Source organism: Marmota marmota, unplaced genomic scaffold (genome assembly GCF_001458135.2).
Source record: "Marmota marmota marmota unplaced genomic scaffold, marMar, whole genome shotgun sequence".
NCBI lineage: Eukaryota > Metazoa > Chordata > Mammalia > Rodentia > Sciuridae > Marmota > Marmota marmota.
Genome location: NW_026000171.1, coordinates 7,647,685 through 7,666,207, shown reverse-complemented (window position 1 = coordinate 7,666,207; position 18,523 = coordinate 7,647,685). Strand labels below are relative to the sequence as shown.

General features: G+C 36.2%; 2 protein-coding genes across 38 annotated transcripts in view; both read left to right on the top strand.

Moving 5' to 3' along the window:
- Erc1 (ELKS/RAB6-interacting/CAST family member 1) overlaps positions 1-18,523 on the top strand; it is a 1,605,700-nt gene that overhangs the window by 905,319 nt on the left and 681,858 nt on the right. The gene's annotated exons all lie outside the window — the stretch shown is intronic.
- Wnk1 (WNK lysine deficient protein kinase 1) overlaps positions 1-18,523 on the top strand; it is a 132,411-nt gene that overhangs the window by 105,709 nt on the left and 8,179 nt on the right. For 9 of the 18 annotated variants that reach the window (XM_048787495.1, XM_048787494.1, XM_048787483.1 and 6 more), the window contains 12 exons: positions 235-408; positions 613-670; positions 805-927; positions 1,450-2,891; positions 4,617-4,700; positions 7,180-7,263; positions 7,929-7,989; positions 10,266-10,339; positions 11,926-12,587; positions 15,200-15,402; positions 16,818-17,012; positions 17,872-17,964. In XM_048787495.1, coding sequence (XP_048643452.1) covers positions 235-408; positions 613-670; positions 805-927; positions 1,450-2,891; positions 4,617-4,700; positions 7,180-7,263; positions 7,929-7,989; positions 10,266-10,339; positions 11,926-12,587; positions 15,200-15,402; positions 16,818-17,012; positions 17,872-17,964 — 3,253 coding nt within the window. The remainder of the gene's footprint in view (positions 1-234; positions 409-612; positions 671-804; positions 928-1,449; positions 2,892-4,616; positions 4,701-7,179; positions 7,264-7,928; positions 7,990-10,265; positions 10,340-11,925; positions 12,588-15,199; positions 15,403-16,817; positions 17,013-17,871; positions 17,965-18,523) is intronic. The other 9 variants (XM_015500789.2, XM_015500788.2, XM_015500784.1 and 6 more) reach the window with 3 other exon arrangements.

Genomic DNA, 18,523 nt, shown 5'->3' with positions numbered 1-18,523 from the left:
AAAAAAAAAAAAAAAAAAGAGGACTGGCTCAGTGGTAGAGCGCTTGCCCAGCACATGTGAATCACTGGGTTTGATCATTAGCAGCACAAAAAGAAAAAAGGATGGAAGGGCTAACTTAAATACCAAATAAATAATACACTATATATGCAGATGGGATAAAAATCTTGTGGTAATTGAATGACCTAAAGCTTCAGAAATGTTATATTGATCAGAAGGACATCATTTGTTTTACAGGTAAACAATGACTTTATTCTAGCAATAGAGAGAGAGTCATTTGTGGATCAAGTGCGGGAAATTATTGAAAAAGCTGATGAAATGCTTAGTGAGGATGTCAGTGTGGAACCAGAGGGTGACCAGGGAATGGAAAGTCTGCAGGGAAAGGATGACTATGGTTTTTCAGGTTCTCAGGTAGGTTCACCAATCACATAGTGAAGCTTTGCTTATATAAAATACATCTGTAGTACTAAATTCGCCATGCAAAATGCCTTCTGATATCACATTGTGACTGAGAATAAGCATTCATGTTCATTTCACATGGTGATTTGCTTTGTCTAATTGAGAGTACATTTGAGAATGAACTTACTTTTAGTTTGTTTGGTTTTGTTTTTTAAGAAATTGGAAGGAGAATTCAAACAACCAGTTCCCACATCTTCCATGCCACAGCAAATCGGTAAATTTCTTCTTTCCTCATTTGTTTTCTGCCTTTAACTTAAGAAGTTGTATGTGCCAATAATGAAATATTAAAGTTTCATGCGGTTGAGTTATATAACAAAAAAAGCAATTACGTGATTTGTTTTTTTTCAGGTGTTCCTACCAGTTCTTTAACTCAAGTTGTTCATTCTGCTGGAAGACGGTTTATAGTGAGTCCTGTGCCAGAAAGTAGATTACGAGAATCCAAAGTTTTCACCAGTGAAATATTAGACACAGGTGAGGATTGATTCTGCCACATATTTAATAACATAAATCCTATAGCATCTCTGCTACTGTGGAAGCTTGGTCATCAAGCAGTAGCTCATGATGACACAGATAATAAAAACAAGTAGAAAATAGAGGTTTTAAACAGCAGATAAACATAAGGAGTAGGGAACTATTTAAATAATAGGATTAAAGAAAAAGCCAGAAAGGATAGCCATATTAGATGCAGCCTATGTATAATTCTGTATTGTGTTTGTTTCTTTTTTGTTGTTTTTAGAAATTATGTATGTTTTCAGAGTACTCCATGTTTCTTTTCTGGAAATAGATATTCACTCACATAAGCTGACTATTTGAACAAACTGCTAGTCAATTTTGCAGTATTAGAACTTGTCATTTTCTTGGGAGAAATATTAAACCTTTTTGATAACATGGCATTGTTGGTGATCAAAAAATAGGTTGTTAGAACAATGTTTAAATCCTTCCTTTTATATAAAGGACTATAAATATAACCTGTATTTTTGTTTTCCTTTGCAGTTGCTCCCTCTATACCTCAGGGCCCTGGAATGAATTTGTCTCACTCTGCTTCATCCCTTAGTCTCCAGCAGGCCTTTTCTGAACTTAGACATGCCCAAATGACTGAAGGACCCAACACAGCACCTCCAAACTTTAGTCACACAGGACCAACATTTCCTCCTTTCTTGGGTAGCATTGCCGGAGGCCCAACCACAGCAGCAGCCACACCTTCAGTATCAGTTCCTGTATCAAGCGGCTCTCTTAATGACATTTCCACATCAGTAATTCAGGCTGAGGTTACAGTACCCACTGAAAAAGGGATTGCTGGAGTTGCCACCAGCACAGGTGTGGTTATGTCAAGTTGTCTTCCTGTACCACCTGTGTCTGAGTCACCAGTACTTGCCAGTGTGGGTTCAAGTGTCACAATACCTGCAGTTGTCTCAATGTCCACAACATCCCAGCCAGTACAGGCCCCCACATCTGGGAGCATTGTTTCTAGTACAGGCGCTTTTCCTTCTATGACAGTTTCAACAGCTTCAACCTCTGCAGTGGGCAGTACTGCTGCCCCAGGTGCTAAGCCTCCAGCTGTGTTATCTCAGCATACAGCAAGCACTACTGGGGTAGCCACAGTAACATCAGTTTCTGCCTCCACTCCATTCCCAACCATAGCTTCACAGCCATCCCTTCAGCTTAGCAGCAGCACCTCTGCCCCTACTCTAGCTGAAACAGTGGTGGTTAGTGCACACTCACTGGACAAAACATCTCATAGCAGTACAACTGGATTAGCTTTGTCTCTCTCTGCACCATCTTCCTCTTCCTCTCCTGGAGTAGGAGTGGCTAGTTCTGTTTCTCAGCCTGGTGGAGTGCATCCTTTAGTCATCCCATCAGTGGTAGCTTCTACTCCTGTCTTTCCCCAAGCAGCAGGACCTACTTCTACACCTTTGTTACCCCAGGTACCCAGTATCCCACCCTTGGTACAACCTGTTGCCAATGTGCCTGCTGTACAGCAGACTCTCATTCATAGTCAGCCTCAACCAGCTTTGCTTCCTAACCAACCCCACACTCACTGTCCAGAAGTAGATGCTGATACCCAACCCAAAGCTCCTGGAATTGATGACATAAAGACTCTGGAGGAAAAACTGCGGTCTCTCTTTAGTGAACACAGCTCTTCTGGAGCTCAGCATGCCTCTGTCTCACTAGAGACGTCACTAGTAGTAGAGACCACAATCACACCAGGCATCCCAACCACTGCTGTTGCACCAAGCAAACTCATGACTTCCACTACGAGTACTTGCTTACCACCAACAAATTTGCCATTAGGAACAGCTGGTTTGTCAGTCATGTCAGTGGCCACACCTGGGCAAGTTTCTACCCCAGGCAGCTATGTTTCAGCCCCAGTGAGCACTGCATCAGGAATGAAACCTGGAACTGCTCCCTCAAAGCCACCTTTAATTAAGGCTCCGGTAAGGTTCTTGTTAAACTATTATTAGATAAATAAGATCACATTCGTGCATTTTTCAACTTGGCCTTGCAAATTGATAATGTAGTTACAAAGCCTTGAAGATTATAAATGTAGTGGTCGTTCAGTCTTAAACAAATTAACAGCAACTTTAGGACATGAACACAAAGATTTTTCCCTTTTTTGAAATGTATATTATTATCAGGTAAAATGTAGACATTTCTCCTATTTCCCAAAGGGGAAATAAAGGCATCTATCAAAAAAATATGCATAGTAATAGTAGTTTGCCACTTTGTTTCAATTGAGAATAAAGGAAATTTTCTGCTTTCCATGTAAATATAATTTGAGGTTCATAAAAACTGAAAGTGATAAAAGAGGAATTAGTCTAATCCTAGGAATAAAATAACTAAACTGTATTTTTTAATTCTTCTGTGGCAGATTTCCTCTCATTTTCCCATCTTCAGTATTGCTGATCTTTTTCAAAAATAACAAGGCTATATTGTGGCTACTGTATTCTATACTTCAGCTATCTTTCTGCGTTGCTATTGCTGTGAAACTCTTTGCAGTGGGGTAATACAGATATTTCTAAACTTAAAATAGGGTTACATACTCATAAACCCATCCTAAAATTGAAAATATAAAGTCAAAAATGCATTTAATATACCTACCTAAACACTGTAGCTTAGAACACAAACACTGTAAAATATTGGTTGTTTACCCTTGTGATGTCATGATTAAAAGAGCTGTGTCTCACTACTGCTGCTTAGCATCATAAGAGAGTATCGTCCCCTATTTTGGTAGCCTGGGAATAGATCAAAATTCACATGGTGGTAAATGCCTGTTGTCCCAGCTACTCAGGAAACCAAAGTGGGAGGATCACTTGATCCCAAGGGTTGAAGATCAACCTACTAGTCAGCATAATGAGACCCTATCCCCCCCCCCAAAAAAAAAAAATTCCAGGTGCAGTGGCATGCACCTGAAATCCCAGCAACTCAGGCTGCTGAGACAGGAGGATCACAAGTTCAAGGCCAGCCTGGGTAATTTAGCAAGGCCTTGTCTCAAAATGAAAATGGCTCTGGGGATGAAGCTCAGTGGTAAAGCACCCCTGGGTTCAATGGTCAATACCAAAAAGATAAAGAAAAAAATTTCAATGTACGGTTTCTACTAAAGGCATATAATTTTTGTACTATTGTTAGTCAAAAAAAAAAAATTCATGTCAAACCATCCATCATATGTAAGGAACTGTCAGTTCAGAGTCTTTATTCAGATAAAACAAATTACTTGATAGTATTAGATTTTTGATGCCTTTTCTTATCAGACTTCCCTCTAGGTTTTATTTAAGTCAACCTCTGAGTTGTTTGCTTTTATTTTCCTTTTTCTCAGAAAAGTCTTGTTTTTCTTAGCAAATGTCTTGTTTTTCTATATCAAATGAGTAGCTCAAAGAGTCTGTGTCTCTTATGTACCATAGACTTTATCCTCTTTATTTACCCTAAGGAACAACCTTTTATTATATTTTACTTCATTTCAAGGGTATTTCAAAATAACACTTATAATTCTATTATTTTGTTATATTGTCCTTTATGTAAGACAGATATTAAGAGTATACCCTTGGTGATAACTAGATACATTTTATTTTATGCTTCTGTATTAAAATTAATTGGTTTGCTCTTTAGCATGCAGTCTTTACTATTAGTGTCTCATGGACTTGAATTTCCATTCATTGTCTTAGGTGCTGCCAGTGGGTACTGAACTTCCAGCTGGTACTATGCCTAGCGAGCAGCTGCCACCTTTTCCTGGACCTTCACTAACTCAGGTGCCCCAAGATTTGGCAGATTTCTTTCTATGCTCCTACTTTTCCTCTTCGCAAAGCTTGTTTAAATAATTCACCATTGCATGACCTTGGCTTCTGGTTCCTTCTTGGCTTTGACTTAGTAACACCTTTCTTTTAAAAACCATGTAGCTGCACAGGGGTTATAGCTCAGTAGTGGAGCACTTGCCTATCATGTGTGAGGCACTGGGTTCGATACTCAGCACCACATAAGAATAAACAAAATAAAGGTATTGTATCCATCTACAACTAAGAAAATATTTAAAAACATAAAAACCATGTAGCTAATGATCCAGGCCCCACTTAAGCTTCATTATTATTTTGTTTAGAATTTTGCTTCAAGTCACCTAGAAAACATTTAATATTTTTTTATATTTCATGTGGGAAGAAAATATCAAAGTTTGACGTTTTGCCAGAAAACATTACTCTTTTTTTAATTCACAGGTTTTTTTTTAATATTTTTAGTTGTAGATGGACATAATATCTTTATTTTATTTATTTAGTTTCATGTGGTGCTGACACTGGGATCCAGTGCCTCACACATGCCAGGCAAGCTCTCTATCACTAAGCCACAACTCCAGCCCCCATTTATTCTTTCATAGAATAGCGAAATTGCTTCTTAAATGTAAGGGTAGTTTCTAAGCCAATGTGGAAATAAAAAATTTTATGTGATCAAAATTAACTATGGGGCTGGGGTGATTGTAGCTCAGTGGTAGAGCGCTCACCTAGTATGTGTGAGGTACTGGGTTCGATCCTTGGTACCACATAAAAATAAATAAGTAAAATAAAGGTACTATGTCCCATCTACAACTAAAATCTATATATGTATTTTAAAAATTTAACTACGAAAATTTCTTCATTAAAAAAGGAAAAATATCCTTTTTCTGAGTCTAACCAGTTAGGTGTTTGTTTGTTTGTTTAATTTTTAAAAACCAGTTTTAAAAATGTTTTAAAAATCTTCAGTGTTTATCATTTCTTTCATTGACCACCTAAAGAAATAATTGGCTTGCATATAGGTGTAATGTTGCATGAAAATATGTACTGTAACTTTTAATATAAAAATTGACAGCTCAACAAGATATTAACATGTTTTATAAGATTGCTCATAGAGGGGCTAGGGTTGTAGCTCAGGGGTAGAGCACATGCCTAGCATGTGGGAGGCACTGGGTTTGATCCTCAGCACCACATAAAAAATAAATAAATATAGGGCTGGGGTTGTAGCTCAATGGTAGAATGCCTGCCTCTCACACATGAGGCACTGGGTTCAATCCTCAGCACCACATAAAAATAAATAAATAAAGATTGTATCCATCTACAACTTTAAAAAAAATCTTTAAAAATAAATAAATAAATATAATGAGTATTTTATCCACCTAAAAACAAGATTTTAAAAAAAAAAAAACTTGAGATCAGCCACATGAACTTGAGATTCCCTTCTCACGCTCAGTTCTGTTAACGTATACGATAGTAGTCATAATCATCTGTAATGTTTAAATTATTGTTTCCCTTTCCCATTTCACCCCATTACTAACTACTTAGTTGAATTTCCCGTAAGGGAAGCACTTGATATGAATCAGTCCATTATAACCATGAAGAAGGTTCTGACATGGCACAAGCTAGTAAACTTTGAAAGTAAATTAGGAATTTATTTTGAAATTATATGTAATAAAAACATGACAGATTGCTACTTGAGAAGCCTACTATGAATTTATCCCTCCTACTTTAATTCTAATTTTCAGTAGAACATAATGTAAAGAACTTGCCAAAATAAAGTAATAACTTCAACCGAGAACCTACTCCAACAGTCACCAGATTTTTGGGGAAAAAAAAAAAAAAGGTGCAATATTAATGCCGATATGATTTTAAACCAGTTTCTCATTAAAAACATGTGTTCAAAAGCCATGCATGGTGGCATGTATCTATCTGTTATCAGCAGGATCACTTGAATCCAGTTTTACCAGCCCAAGCAATATAGTCAGACCTTGTCTTTAAAAAGAAGAGAAAAATAAACATTGATTGCTAAGTATAGTGAGAAATATAAAGGATAAGGAAGGGTAAGTAGATAGTACCTGCATTTAGAGGTGGACGCATAAATGAAGCTTATGTAAGAACAGATTGATAAAAACCAAGATAGATGTACCAAGTAGAGACTGTGACTGGGTAAAAAAAGAATGTGCCCCAGAGGTGCATAGCATAATGCATGATTAAGAGGACAGAATAACCAGACTTCCTTGCTGCCATCTGTAAGATTTAAGTATATATCATATAAGTGTAGCTGAATTACTCTTGATAGAGTTTCATAATCTTGATAGCATTATGTGAATTTTGGTTTTGGGGGTTTTGTTTCCAGTGAAAACAAATGTTATAATCTAAAGCATAAAATAATGTCTTGTATAAATCGGTTATATATAGTAGCTCTGAAAGTGCCACAGAATTTATATCTACCATAACTGTTTTTGCTCAGTCACAACAACCTCTAGAAGATCTTGATGCACAGCTGAGAAGAACGCTTAGTCCAGAGACTATTACAGTGACATCTGCAGTTAGTGTAAGTGTTTAAACCCTTGATAAAATCTCATAACCCGAGGGGCTCAGTGGTAGTATGTATGAGGCACTGGGTTCAATCCTCAGTGCCACATAAAAATAATAAGTAAATAAATAAATAAAGGTATCATCCATATAAAATCTCTTAACCTGAATGTATTATATTTCTGCAACACAAAATGTAACCTAAATAATTATTAATATAACATCTTTTCAGAGTCCCTGCTTGTTCCAGACAACAAAAAAGAGATCAAATTAAAGTGTAACTGATACTTTTTATGTACCTCTAACTAGTGTATATCTCAGATCAGGCCTATGGATTTTGCATTTATGCTTTGTAGTAGGCTAAAACTATTTTTCGGTGGAGCATGACTGTAATCCCAGCTACTAGGGAGGCTGAGGCAGGAGAGTTGTGAATTCAAGCCCAACCTAGGCAACATAGTGAGATCCCTATTTGAATAAAGAAAAGGAAACAGCTAGTTTTCTATAGAAATACTTACGTAAAAAAATTTTTTTTGGTTGTAAAAGAAAATTCCCTTAGATATAAATGTTTCTTCACCATATAATATATTCCACTTTTCCAAAGACCACAGAAAAGGTAACAGGTCAAAAGTATTCTTGATTAAAGCTAAAGATTTTGTGGTATCTGTGTGTGTATGTGTTTTGCAGCCTGTGTCCATGGTGGCTCCAACAGCAGTTACAGAAGCAGGAGCACAGCCTCAGAAGGATGGTGAGAAACATCCTTCTTCCTTTCATATTACTACTCCCAGTCCTGCCTATGATTGATAATAGAGGTCACTGTTTCAAAGGCACAGTCTTTAGCATGTGGGTATATTTGAGACTATTATAAGGAACATTTTTACGTATTTCCATGACTGAGGAGAATTGATACTAATATTTAAAGCATGAGATATTAGCAGATTAACTAGCCTTTGTTGGTGTTATTGGAACAAGAAGATTATTATACATGGGGCAGTGGTAGTTTCTTAGCATAAGACCATTTGTTCTTAGGTAGGCAAGATCCTTGCAAGATTAGGAAATTGAGGCATTTATAAAAGTGAATTTACAACTAACTTCTTGGCTTTTGTGACACTGGACATATAGAGATAAAGATCAGCTTGAAAAGCCAGAATAACATTTCACACAGAAATTAAATATAATTAAATTAACTAGTTTAAATATTGTTTTTATTCAAGCTAATTATATATTGAATTGACTTATTTTAAAAGAAATAACTTAAAAATCAATGATACATTAGAAATGCTAGAAATAGACAAAATAAAGGAAACTGTAAATTATCAAAACACATACCATAAGTAAATACAATAAAAGTTGATTAATTATATTTACCACCAAATAAAAGGGAATGTAGAATGTAAAGAAAGTGACCTTTTAAATCCTCAAGAAGATGGGATATTTCAACTAAATAGCCATCTGGGAAAAACTTAAATGGATCAAAGATGAAAGATATCATAAAAATAGTACTACGTAAGAATACATGAGAGGAATATTTTCCTTAATTTTTTCCCCCAACTGTGTAGAGCAGAGTCAACAAACTTTTTTACCAGATAGTAATATTTTAGACTTTACAGGATGCAGTCTTTGTTGCATCTTATTCAGATTTCCTGGTCAAGCCCCAAAGCAGCAATAGACTAATGCAGATGATTGAGTCTGATTGTGCTCTTGAATTTGGTACACTGATCATGGTTTGTTCTAATCACTGATAGAGAGGATTGTGTTAAGTTTAATATTCAACCTAGAGCAAGCAGTAATAAATTTCAAATTTGTTGAATGTAGTAAAAATGCCATTGGGTATAAAAATAAATGAAAAATTGGGGAAATACATATGTGGTGGTGGTGGGATGTCTGAGTGTATCTTTATCATAGAAGGGACTAGTTTTGCTAACATAAAGAATCTGGCCAGGCACAGTGGTGGACACTTGTAATTCTAGCAACTCAGGATGCTGAGGCAGGTCAGGATCACAAATTCAAGGCCAGTGGGGCATAATAGCTCAATGGTAAAGCACCCCTGGGTTTGATCTTCAGTATTATAGGGGGCAGGTCCTGAAATTCAGCATGGACCCAACAAATATAAGATACAGAAAAATAAATTTAGACATGAAAATACTTAACTTCCTCAATGATAACAGAAATTGAAAGTAAAACTACAAATGATAGCGTTTCTCACCTCTCACTGGTAAATTTAGGAGTTTTAGTAGCCACTGGTGTGTTGGTAAAGCCTTTGGGGATCAATTTAGTAATGTCTAAGTTTTAAAAGCAAATTATTTAATAGTTCCATTCCTTAGTCCACATATCTATAAGACATTATGTATTATAGCACTTTTAAAATAGCAAATTTCTGAAAAATTTAGATGTTCATTGGTAGAAGCCTGATTAAAATATGGCACACTGAAAAAACAAAACAAAACAAAACAAAAAAAAAAAAAATATATATATATATATATATGTTACAGAAATAAAATTCAAAACTCTGTGTTCATTAAAAAGAATGAGGCACTGAGCTGGGGTTGTGGCTCAGAGATAGAGTGCTCGCCTAGCATGCATGAAGCACTGGGTTCAATCCTCAGCACCACATAAAAATAAAATAAAGATTGTTTCCACCTATAATTAGAAAATAAATATTTAAAAAAATAACAAGGCATTGATATGAAATACTCACTAATTGCATGGAATCATCAATCAGTATTCTAATTGTATAAAATAAGGAAAATAGATGCTGAAGTATGCCTTTGAAATTCAGAATAAAAACAAATAGTTGTCCCTGGGGAAAAGGACCTGAATGGCTTTGAAGTTGCTTAAACTACTTACGAATGATTCTTAAGAACTATACTATCCTGTTTTATAGGACTTTACCTGAGTGTTGCATTGAGAAAATAAATTTAAACTGGTTTTCATTTTAAAGTAGATTTTTAGCCAAAGGGAATAGAAGGTAACTTTTTGAAAGAGGGTGATAATTTATCTTCCTCCTCTATGTATTTGTTTCAGTTTCCCAAGGCACAGAAGGCCCTGTCCTAGCAACTAGTTCAGGAACTGGTGTTTTTAAGATGGGACGATTTCAGGTATGACAATCATTTTCTTTGCCTTGATTCCCTCTTTTTATTCCCTCTTTTTTCGGGTGGTTGTGTATATAATAAAATTGTTACCTACCTAATATAATTCTTTTTCATAATACCTGATAACTGTCATCTTCCTGTCATATAAGTAATATATACTAATTAAAGAAACTATGAAATACTTAGAACAGTAGAGAAACAATAGATAATCATACTAACTTTCCAACGCATCCCACAGATTACTTGTTTTTTCTAAAACTGGCAGCTGCTTCTCTTCGAATATCGTGTAATTCTTTTTTCCTCAAATAGTAATTCGTTTACCTAACCATTCTTCTATTGGTCATTTCTAATTTTTTCATCATAATAAGGAAAGTAAAAGTGAACATATTTTTCCCCCTTTACAATTCTGGGGATTGAACCCAGATTGAACCACTGATCTGTTGCCCAGCCTTTTTATTTTTTAAATTTGAAACATGATCTCACTAAGTTGCTGAGGCTGACCTCGAATTTGGGATCCTCCTGCCTCAGCCTCCCAGGTTGTTAAGATTACAGGTGTCTTCATCATGCCCAACTGAACATCTTTATGTGTAAAAACTTTTTTTATATTTATAATAATTTTCTTAGACTTAACTCTGTAAATGAAAATACTGAGTCAGCATCAAATGATACCATATTTTCTCATCTGATCCAACCAATGAGCAGTTTCTGGCTCTTAGTACATAGAGTTAAATAAGCTTTGCAAATAATTTTTTAAACTGTTTTTAGAACTACTTTCATATTAGTAATTATGATAGCCCCTGGAGTTGGGGATAGTAGGTGATTTTTCTCATTTGTAAACTGAGGTTGTTTTTGTTGTTGTTGTTTTTGTTTTGGGGACTTGGGGGGGGTGTTTTGATTTGGTTTTTGTCTGTTTTGTTTCTGGTCATACTGGGGATTGAGCCCAGGAGTGTTCTACCTCTCAGCCTTTGAGCTACATCCCAACCCCCTTTTCATTTTACTTTATTTTGAGACAGAGTCCTGCTTAAGTGACCTAGGTGGGCCTTAAACTTGAGATCTTCCTGCTTCAGTCTCACAAGTAGCTAGAGTTATAGGCAAACATTGCTGATCCTGGCTATAAACTGAAGTTCTTTGAGTTTGTAGTTAGGCCGAGTTTGTATCTGTAAAACATGGACAAACCAGGACAAGGATGTGGATCCTCCTTTCGTACCTTTTAGTGGTATTTATTTATTTTTTCTTGGTACCAGGGATTGAACCCAGGTGCATTTAACCACTAAGCCACCTTCCCAGTCCTTTTTGGTTTTTATTTTGAAGCAAGGTCTCCCAAGTTACTTAGGTCTCACTAAATTGTCTGAGGCTGGCTTTGAACTCTAGCCACTCAGAATCTACATCTCAGTACAGATGTGTTGTTCTTTGTAATGATATTTGATTTATTTTTGCAGTCCAAGATGGATAGACTATGTAGAGATTCAGTCTGTTAATTGACTAGAAAATAAAGTGATTCCTTTCTTTTTTTTTTTTTTTTAGCAGTCCATGCTAGAAATTAAATGTCTGGGACTTCAATTTTCAATCATACTCTGTTCTTTTTCCATCAGGTTTCAGTTGCAATGGATGATACCCAGAAAGAAGATAAAAATAAGACAGAAGATGCAAAGTCTGTTCATTTTGAGTCTAGCACATCAGAGTCCTCAGTGCTATCAAGTAGTAGTCCAGAGAGTACCCTGGTGAAGCCAGAGCCTAATGGGATGACAATCCATGGCATCTCCTCAGATGTGCCAGATGGTGCCCTTAAAACTCCTGCCTCAGAAGCAAAGTCAGAAACTGGGCAACCTACCAAGGTGGGACGTTTTCAGGTGACAACTACAGCAAACAAAGTGGGTCGTTTCTCTATATCAAGAACTGAGGACAAGATTGCTGAGGCAAAGAAAGAAGGACCAGTGACATCTCCTCCTTTTAGGGATTCAGAACAAGCTGTTCTCCCTGTAGTAATACCAAAGAAAGAAAAGCCTGAACTGTCAGAGCCTTCACATCTAAATGGGCCATCCTCTGACCTGGAGGCTGCTTTTCTAAGGGGGGATGTGGATGATGGTTCAGGTAGCCCACACTCACCCCGTCAGCTGTGTTCGAAGAGTCTTCCCATTCAGAATCTAAGTCAAAGCCTTAGTAATTCATTCAATTCCTCTTACATGAGTAGTGACAATGAATCAGACATTGAAGATGAAGACTTAAAGTTAGAGCTTCGACAACTACGAGAAAAGTAAGTGTATTTTCTCCTGTGAGTGACTAATGGCACATATTATATTAAGACAGTGGATCCCAGTGGCAAGATTAATGGTCCTTTCACTACAATATGCTAATATGGTATTCCTTCTACAGAGAAGGTGATATGCAAAAGTTCAAGTTGTTTCAATATAATTCATTCCCTGTCTTCTCATCAGAATTTAAGACTTTTCTAGTTATGGGATTTCTTAAGCACCTCTATATTATCACTGTAATGTTATTTTTTTATCACGCATATTTTATTAGCCACTTTGTTTAAATAACAAAGTACTGTTGAAGGCCAATTACAGAGCTCAAAGATCACATCAACTGATTACAGTTTACTATTCACATCTCAAAATTTCCTAGAATAATAAAAATGAGGACAGCAAAATAGAAAACTTTAAAAAAAAAATCAAACGACAAAAACAATACTCGAAATTATCATGACACATTTGAATTCTTTTTCTAGAACCATGAGTTTTTCTTAAGGAAAATAGCCAAAGTCATTGTAATTGGAAATGTTTCCCTTTAATGACAACATATGAGGTGGCCATGTTGAAACTAATTATTTTCATTATATTTTTCACTTTCATTAATAAGAATTTCACCATCTGCTTTTGTGTTTATTTCTGAAGAAGCATTTTAGACATGAGACTAATTTCGGTGTTTCTTAAATGGTTATAAACAATGAGTTTTCTGAATCAATAATCAGCGATATTAATATAGACAAGAAGTCTCTTGTCTAAAATGTTATTTTTAATGCCAGGAAGAAGAAAAAGTTACTAAGTTAAAAAAGTATTAAATTTACCCTTTAGAAAAGATTTTTATTAAATGTTTATCCATATGTAATTATCTAATATTTTCACTGTAATTGCTCCATTACATATTAACCAAATTATAATTGAGTCAATTAATTAGAGAGCACTTTCTGAAGTTCCCTATGCTGGCCATGTGGCCTCATTTATATTATTTATTTTGCCTGGAATTCCTACCAGATCACTCTTCCCGGTCCCATCCCCATCTCCAAACAATACTTAATTCTTTCATTTTCTGTATCTACTCCTATTTGTCCTGCAAGATGCCTTTCAGATCTATTACTAAAAATATTTTTTCATTCTCTAATAAAGTCAAATACTATTTCTTTTATCCTACACTGAATTATACATACTCTTCAGTTTTATCATTACCCCACTCTATTTGTGTTACATTTGCTTTTCTTAGAATGCAAAAATTCCTCCCAAGCAGGAACAGTATTCTCTTCTAATACTAAACAAGTTAGTATTCTGAAATCCTAGGACTTAACATAATTTAGTCCCTAAATAGAAGAAATTGAAATAAATGGAAACTTTTACATATCTTCAAAGTGATTACTACATATAAATAATGTCAATGGCAGGTCCCAGATTAACCATGAAGATGGCATTTTTCTCCATCACTTAAGAACACTATGTCACTATAGTTCATCACTTAAGAACACTATGTCATTATAGTTGACCTTTTATTTCTACCCATGCATAATGGTCAATAACCATCACAGTGAAAGTGCCCCTCATTATTTGGGGGAATTCTGTCCCAACACAGTGATTAATTGCATCATCACTGTATGGTCAAAAGCAAGTCCTTAATCTTTGGCAAGCTTTGCTCAAGTTATAATGTTTCCCTTTAATGACAACATATATATGAGGTGGCCATGTTAAAAACTAATTATTCTCGTTATATTTTTCATTACATTTTTTATGTCATTAGCACTTCTCATTACTGTTAACCATTCCTGGCTGTTTGTTCATCTACCAAATGAACCTGGTAATGGCATTGAGAAGTATAATTATGTTGACAAGTTTTGTTAATTTTATTTTTCTCAAATTGGATCAGAATAGCAAATTTACCTGTTCTGCATATGGCCTCAGAAGTCAGGAAATGTTTTTTCCATATCACCTTATCAACTATTTGTGGTTGGCTAGTGTTATTGTGAGCTTTTTCACTGCTGTGACTAAAAGACCTGACCAGAAAAATTTTAGGGAAGGAAAAGTTTATTTGGGGCCTCATGGTTTGGAGGTATCAGTCCACGGACAGCTGGCTCCATTCCTCAGGGCTCAAGGTGAGACTAATCATCATAGCAGTGTGTGTGGCAGAAGGAAACAGCTCACATGGTGATCAGAAAGTAGAGAGAGAGATTCCACTTGCCAAATACAAATATATACCCCAAACAGTTCCCACCTCCTCCAGCCATACTCTAGCACTTCAGTTACTGCTCAGTTTATCCCCATTGGCGGGCGGGGGTGTTAATTCACTGATTGGATTAAGACTCCGGCAACCCAGTTCTTGCATTGTTTCCTCTGAATCTTCTTGCATTGTCTCACACGTTGAGCTTTTGAGGGACACCTCACATCCAAACCATAATAGCTAGGAACTTGTGGGAATATGGCTTGGATAATGGAGACTAACAAGGTAGGTTAATGACAAACTAGAATCTCATGATGTAGTACTTTTGGGGAAAGGGTTCATAACTAAATAAATACTTAATTGCAAATTTTAAAATACAATTTAATTCTTTTTTGAACGAAGATGGTTATAATATTTTGAATTATGTTTCATTATCTTTTGTAGACACCTTAAAGAGATTCAGGACCTGCAGAGTCGCCAGAAGCATGAAATTGAATCTTTGTATACCAAATTGGGCAAGATTCCCCCTGCTGTCATTATTCCCCCAGCTGCTCCCCTTTCAGGGAGAAGAAGGAGACCCACTAAAAGCAAAGGCAGTAAATCTAGTCGCAGCAGTTCCTTGGGAAATAAAAGCCCACAGCTTTCAGGTAAAAATAAAAAAACCTGGACCAAGTCAATCATCTTTGGTTTTTGTGTCCAGCTGAATATGTGATCTAGGAGTTTGGCAAAAGCCAATTCTTGCTTCCTTGACTTCTTAACTCCCTATACTTATTATCTCTTAAAAATCTGTAGAAGTAGTCTGGATGACTACAATGGCTTTTTCTATTGCAATGTTGCTGCTACTAATAGTCTTCATTTATAGTTGTTCTTGAGGATAAACACTTAACTTTGCCTGTTAACACAACACTCACATTTAACCAAACTTTTGTGCATTTGGAAACAAATGTATTTTTCCCTATTTATTAAACCTCAGGTAGAATCTTCCTTTTAACGGATGAGTTGCATAATTGCAAGTAGGATGAATGTGAATGGCATAGATATTTGAGTGTGTCTAAGTAGTAACATCCTTGATGCAGCATTTTATTTCATTTGTCTGTATTGAGATAAAGAATTTACCAGTGATTACAAAGGTGTTTAAATAAAAATCTGTGATAATGTATCATGGTCTACTTTAATTGGAATAGAGAGTTTTTATCCTCAATGAAAAGTATGTAGTGTTAATAGGTAATTAGCCACAAAGTTGGGGGGGAAATAAAAGGCTAAAATAAGTGTTTATTTCATATTTGCTCTCCAGGTCTAATTTAAGATTGGAGAGCGCTGAATATATCTTAGCAGCTTTCCATTCACTGGAAGCCTTCGTAGATGCCTAAACCTTTTATTGAGCATATTAAGACCAATTTATACAACCCATTGGTAGAGATATTATAAGGGAGATTAGCTAATTTGGATTCTAACCCCAATTTTAACATACTTTTTGAATGGATTTCTACTCACCCAGTAACTAGGAAGCAGAAGTTAGTCAGATTTGAATAGAATTGACCTAGCAACTTAAAGCCACCTACCAAGAAAAATTTGAAATATCCATTCCTCTTTAGTCACCTACATCATTTTTTGATAACTCTTTGTATCTGATTTGATGTGTATTTATAAAAAAGTCTAAGCAGAGCCAATTAGTCAGTGGCTTGGCTGAATACTATAAACCCAGCAGCACCTCAGGAGGCTGAGGCAGGACAATTGCAAGGTCAAGGCCAGACTTGCCAACTTAATGAGACTTTATCTAATAAAAATAAAAAGGGCTAGGGATGTAGATCAGTGGTGGTTCAATCCCCATACCACTTTAAAAAGAAAGTGGTATGGGGATTGATTTGTATAATGAGCCATCTTTTTTTTTTTTTTCTAGTAGGGAAAAAAAAATGATTTACAGAAATGTAGAATGGAATCTTTACGCATTTTGACCCATGATTAATCCTCAGTAGAACAAATTAAAGGAATAAGAACATTGCCTATTGAGTGCATCAAGGAAACTTCACATGTGTCCTCAGCCCATTTGGTCTTTTGGCAGGTAACCTGTCTGGTCAGAGTGCAGCTTCAGTCTTGCACCCCCAGCAGACCCTTCATCCTCCTAGCAACATCGCAGAGACCGGGCAGAATCAACTGTTACAACCTCTTAAGCCATCTCCTTCCAGTGATAACCTCTACTCGGCCTTCACCAGTGATGGTGCCATTTCAGTACCAAGCCTTTCTGCTCCAGGACAAGGTAAGGAAGAGATCAAAGCAAACATCATCTTCCAGAAACATTAAAATGAAGAAATTGCCATACCTGGGAGAAATGCCTAATGAGTAAACCTATTGGCACTAGCTGACCTGAACATGGTCTACATGTTATACACTGATATATCTTTGGGCTCAGCAGAGAAGTTGAGTGATGATCAGAATCATTGAGTTCATTGCTCCCATTAGGTGAGCTATTTTTCAAGGGATTACTGTGAAAAGTTACATCTACAGTCTTTATAAATAACTAATTTGTGTTTGGAATGTAGGCTTTACTGCTAGGCTGAGATTTCCTGGACCAAATTCTAAGGAATTTTAGCAGTTTCTAAAAAACAGTGTGTTTTCTTAGCTATTGTAGACTTTTTTAAGTATGGGAGTAACTAAGATGACTAGCTCTACTATTTAATTTTTCATCTATAATCTCTTCTTTCCAAATATAGTTTTGTTCATTAACAATTATTGCTCAAACCATTCCTACAGAAGAAGGAGCTTTCAGTAACATTAGAATAAGAAGTGAAAAGAGTTGAATATCTGGGCAGAAAATAATGAAAAAAATAAAGATACATTGGCTTTGCCACAACTTACTAGAAAATAGAGATTTGAGAGTTGCTAAGGAACACAAACTAGCTAACATTATTCCAACTGAGAAGAGCTTCAGTATTATGCAAAAGGAGGGAACCGAGGCCTGATATTTCCTGTCTTACATATCTGACCTTCCCAGAAGCTTTGTTCTTCTCTGTGCCATCTTAGTGCTTTTCACCACTCAAGCCTCAAGTTTCTAACATCTTGTAGTTGTGTTCTGTCTCTTCTCCTCTCTCTGTTCTTCCGTTTTCCCCCTCTCACAGGCTGTGCGAAGTTTAACTGTGCATCTGAGCAGGTGACATTCAAACCTGGTGGCAGGAGGACCCGATTTCTGAGTACGCCCTGCTTGGCTCTTTGTGTGTAACACCTTTACTCCTTCCTTGTCCTTGTTTTTCTGCTGCTTGGATCTGATGTGTCACGCAGTCCATTTTCATTTGTCTCTTTGTGTATCATCTAGTCAGTGGCTTGGCTGAATACTATTGCCCTCAGAAGTTTGGGTCCCCGTGTTAATTATGGTAAAAGATGTAAAAATAATATTGGATTTCTATAGATGTCAAAATAACTCTCTAGTAGAATTGCTTCTTCCTAGATCCATGATAGATATGGATCCAGGATAGATAAGAGATCAAGACTTTATACTGGGTCATTGAGAGTAATGAAGACCACACCTAGTCATATTCAGTATTGTCTCTCAGCCAGCCCCGGCATTAGGAGTGACAAAAAGCATCTTAACCACTGATGCGCTTAGGTCCTTGAAGCAGGTAAAAGTTTACCATATTTTCTATTCTTTTCAGAGTAGGCGGGAATCTTGTTTTCTCCTCATTAAGCCTAAACATCTACTAGTTGAAAAGATGGTAGAAGTTTCTTCATTGGATCCATTACTGCCCTCTTTCCCCATGACATTAATAGTTCAAA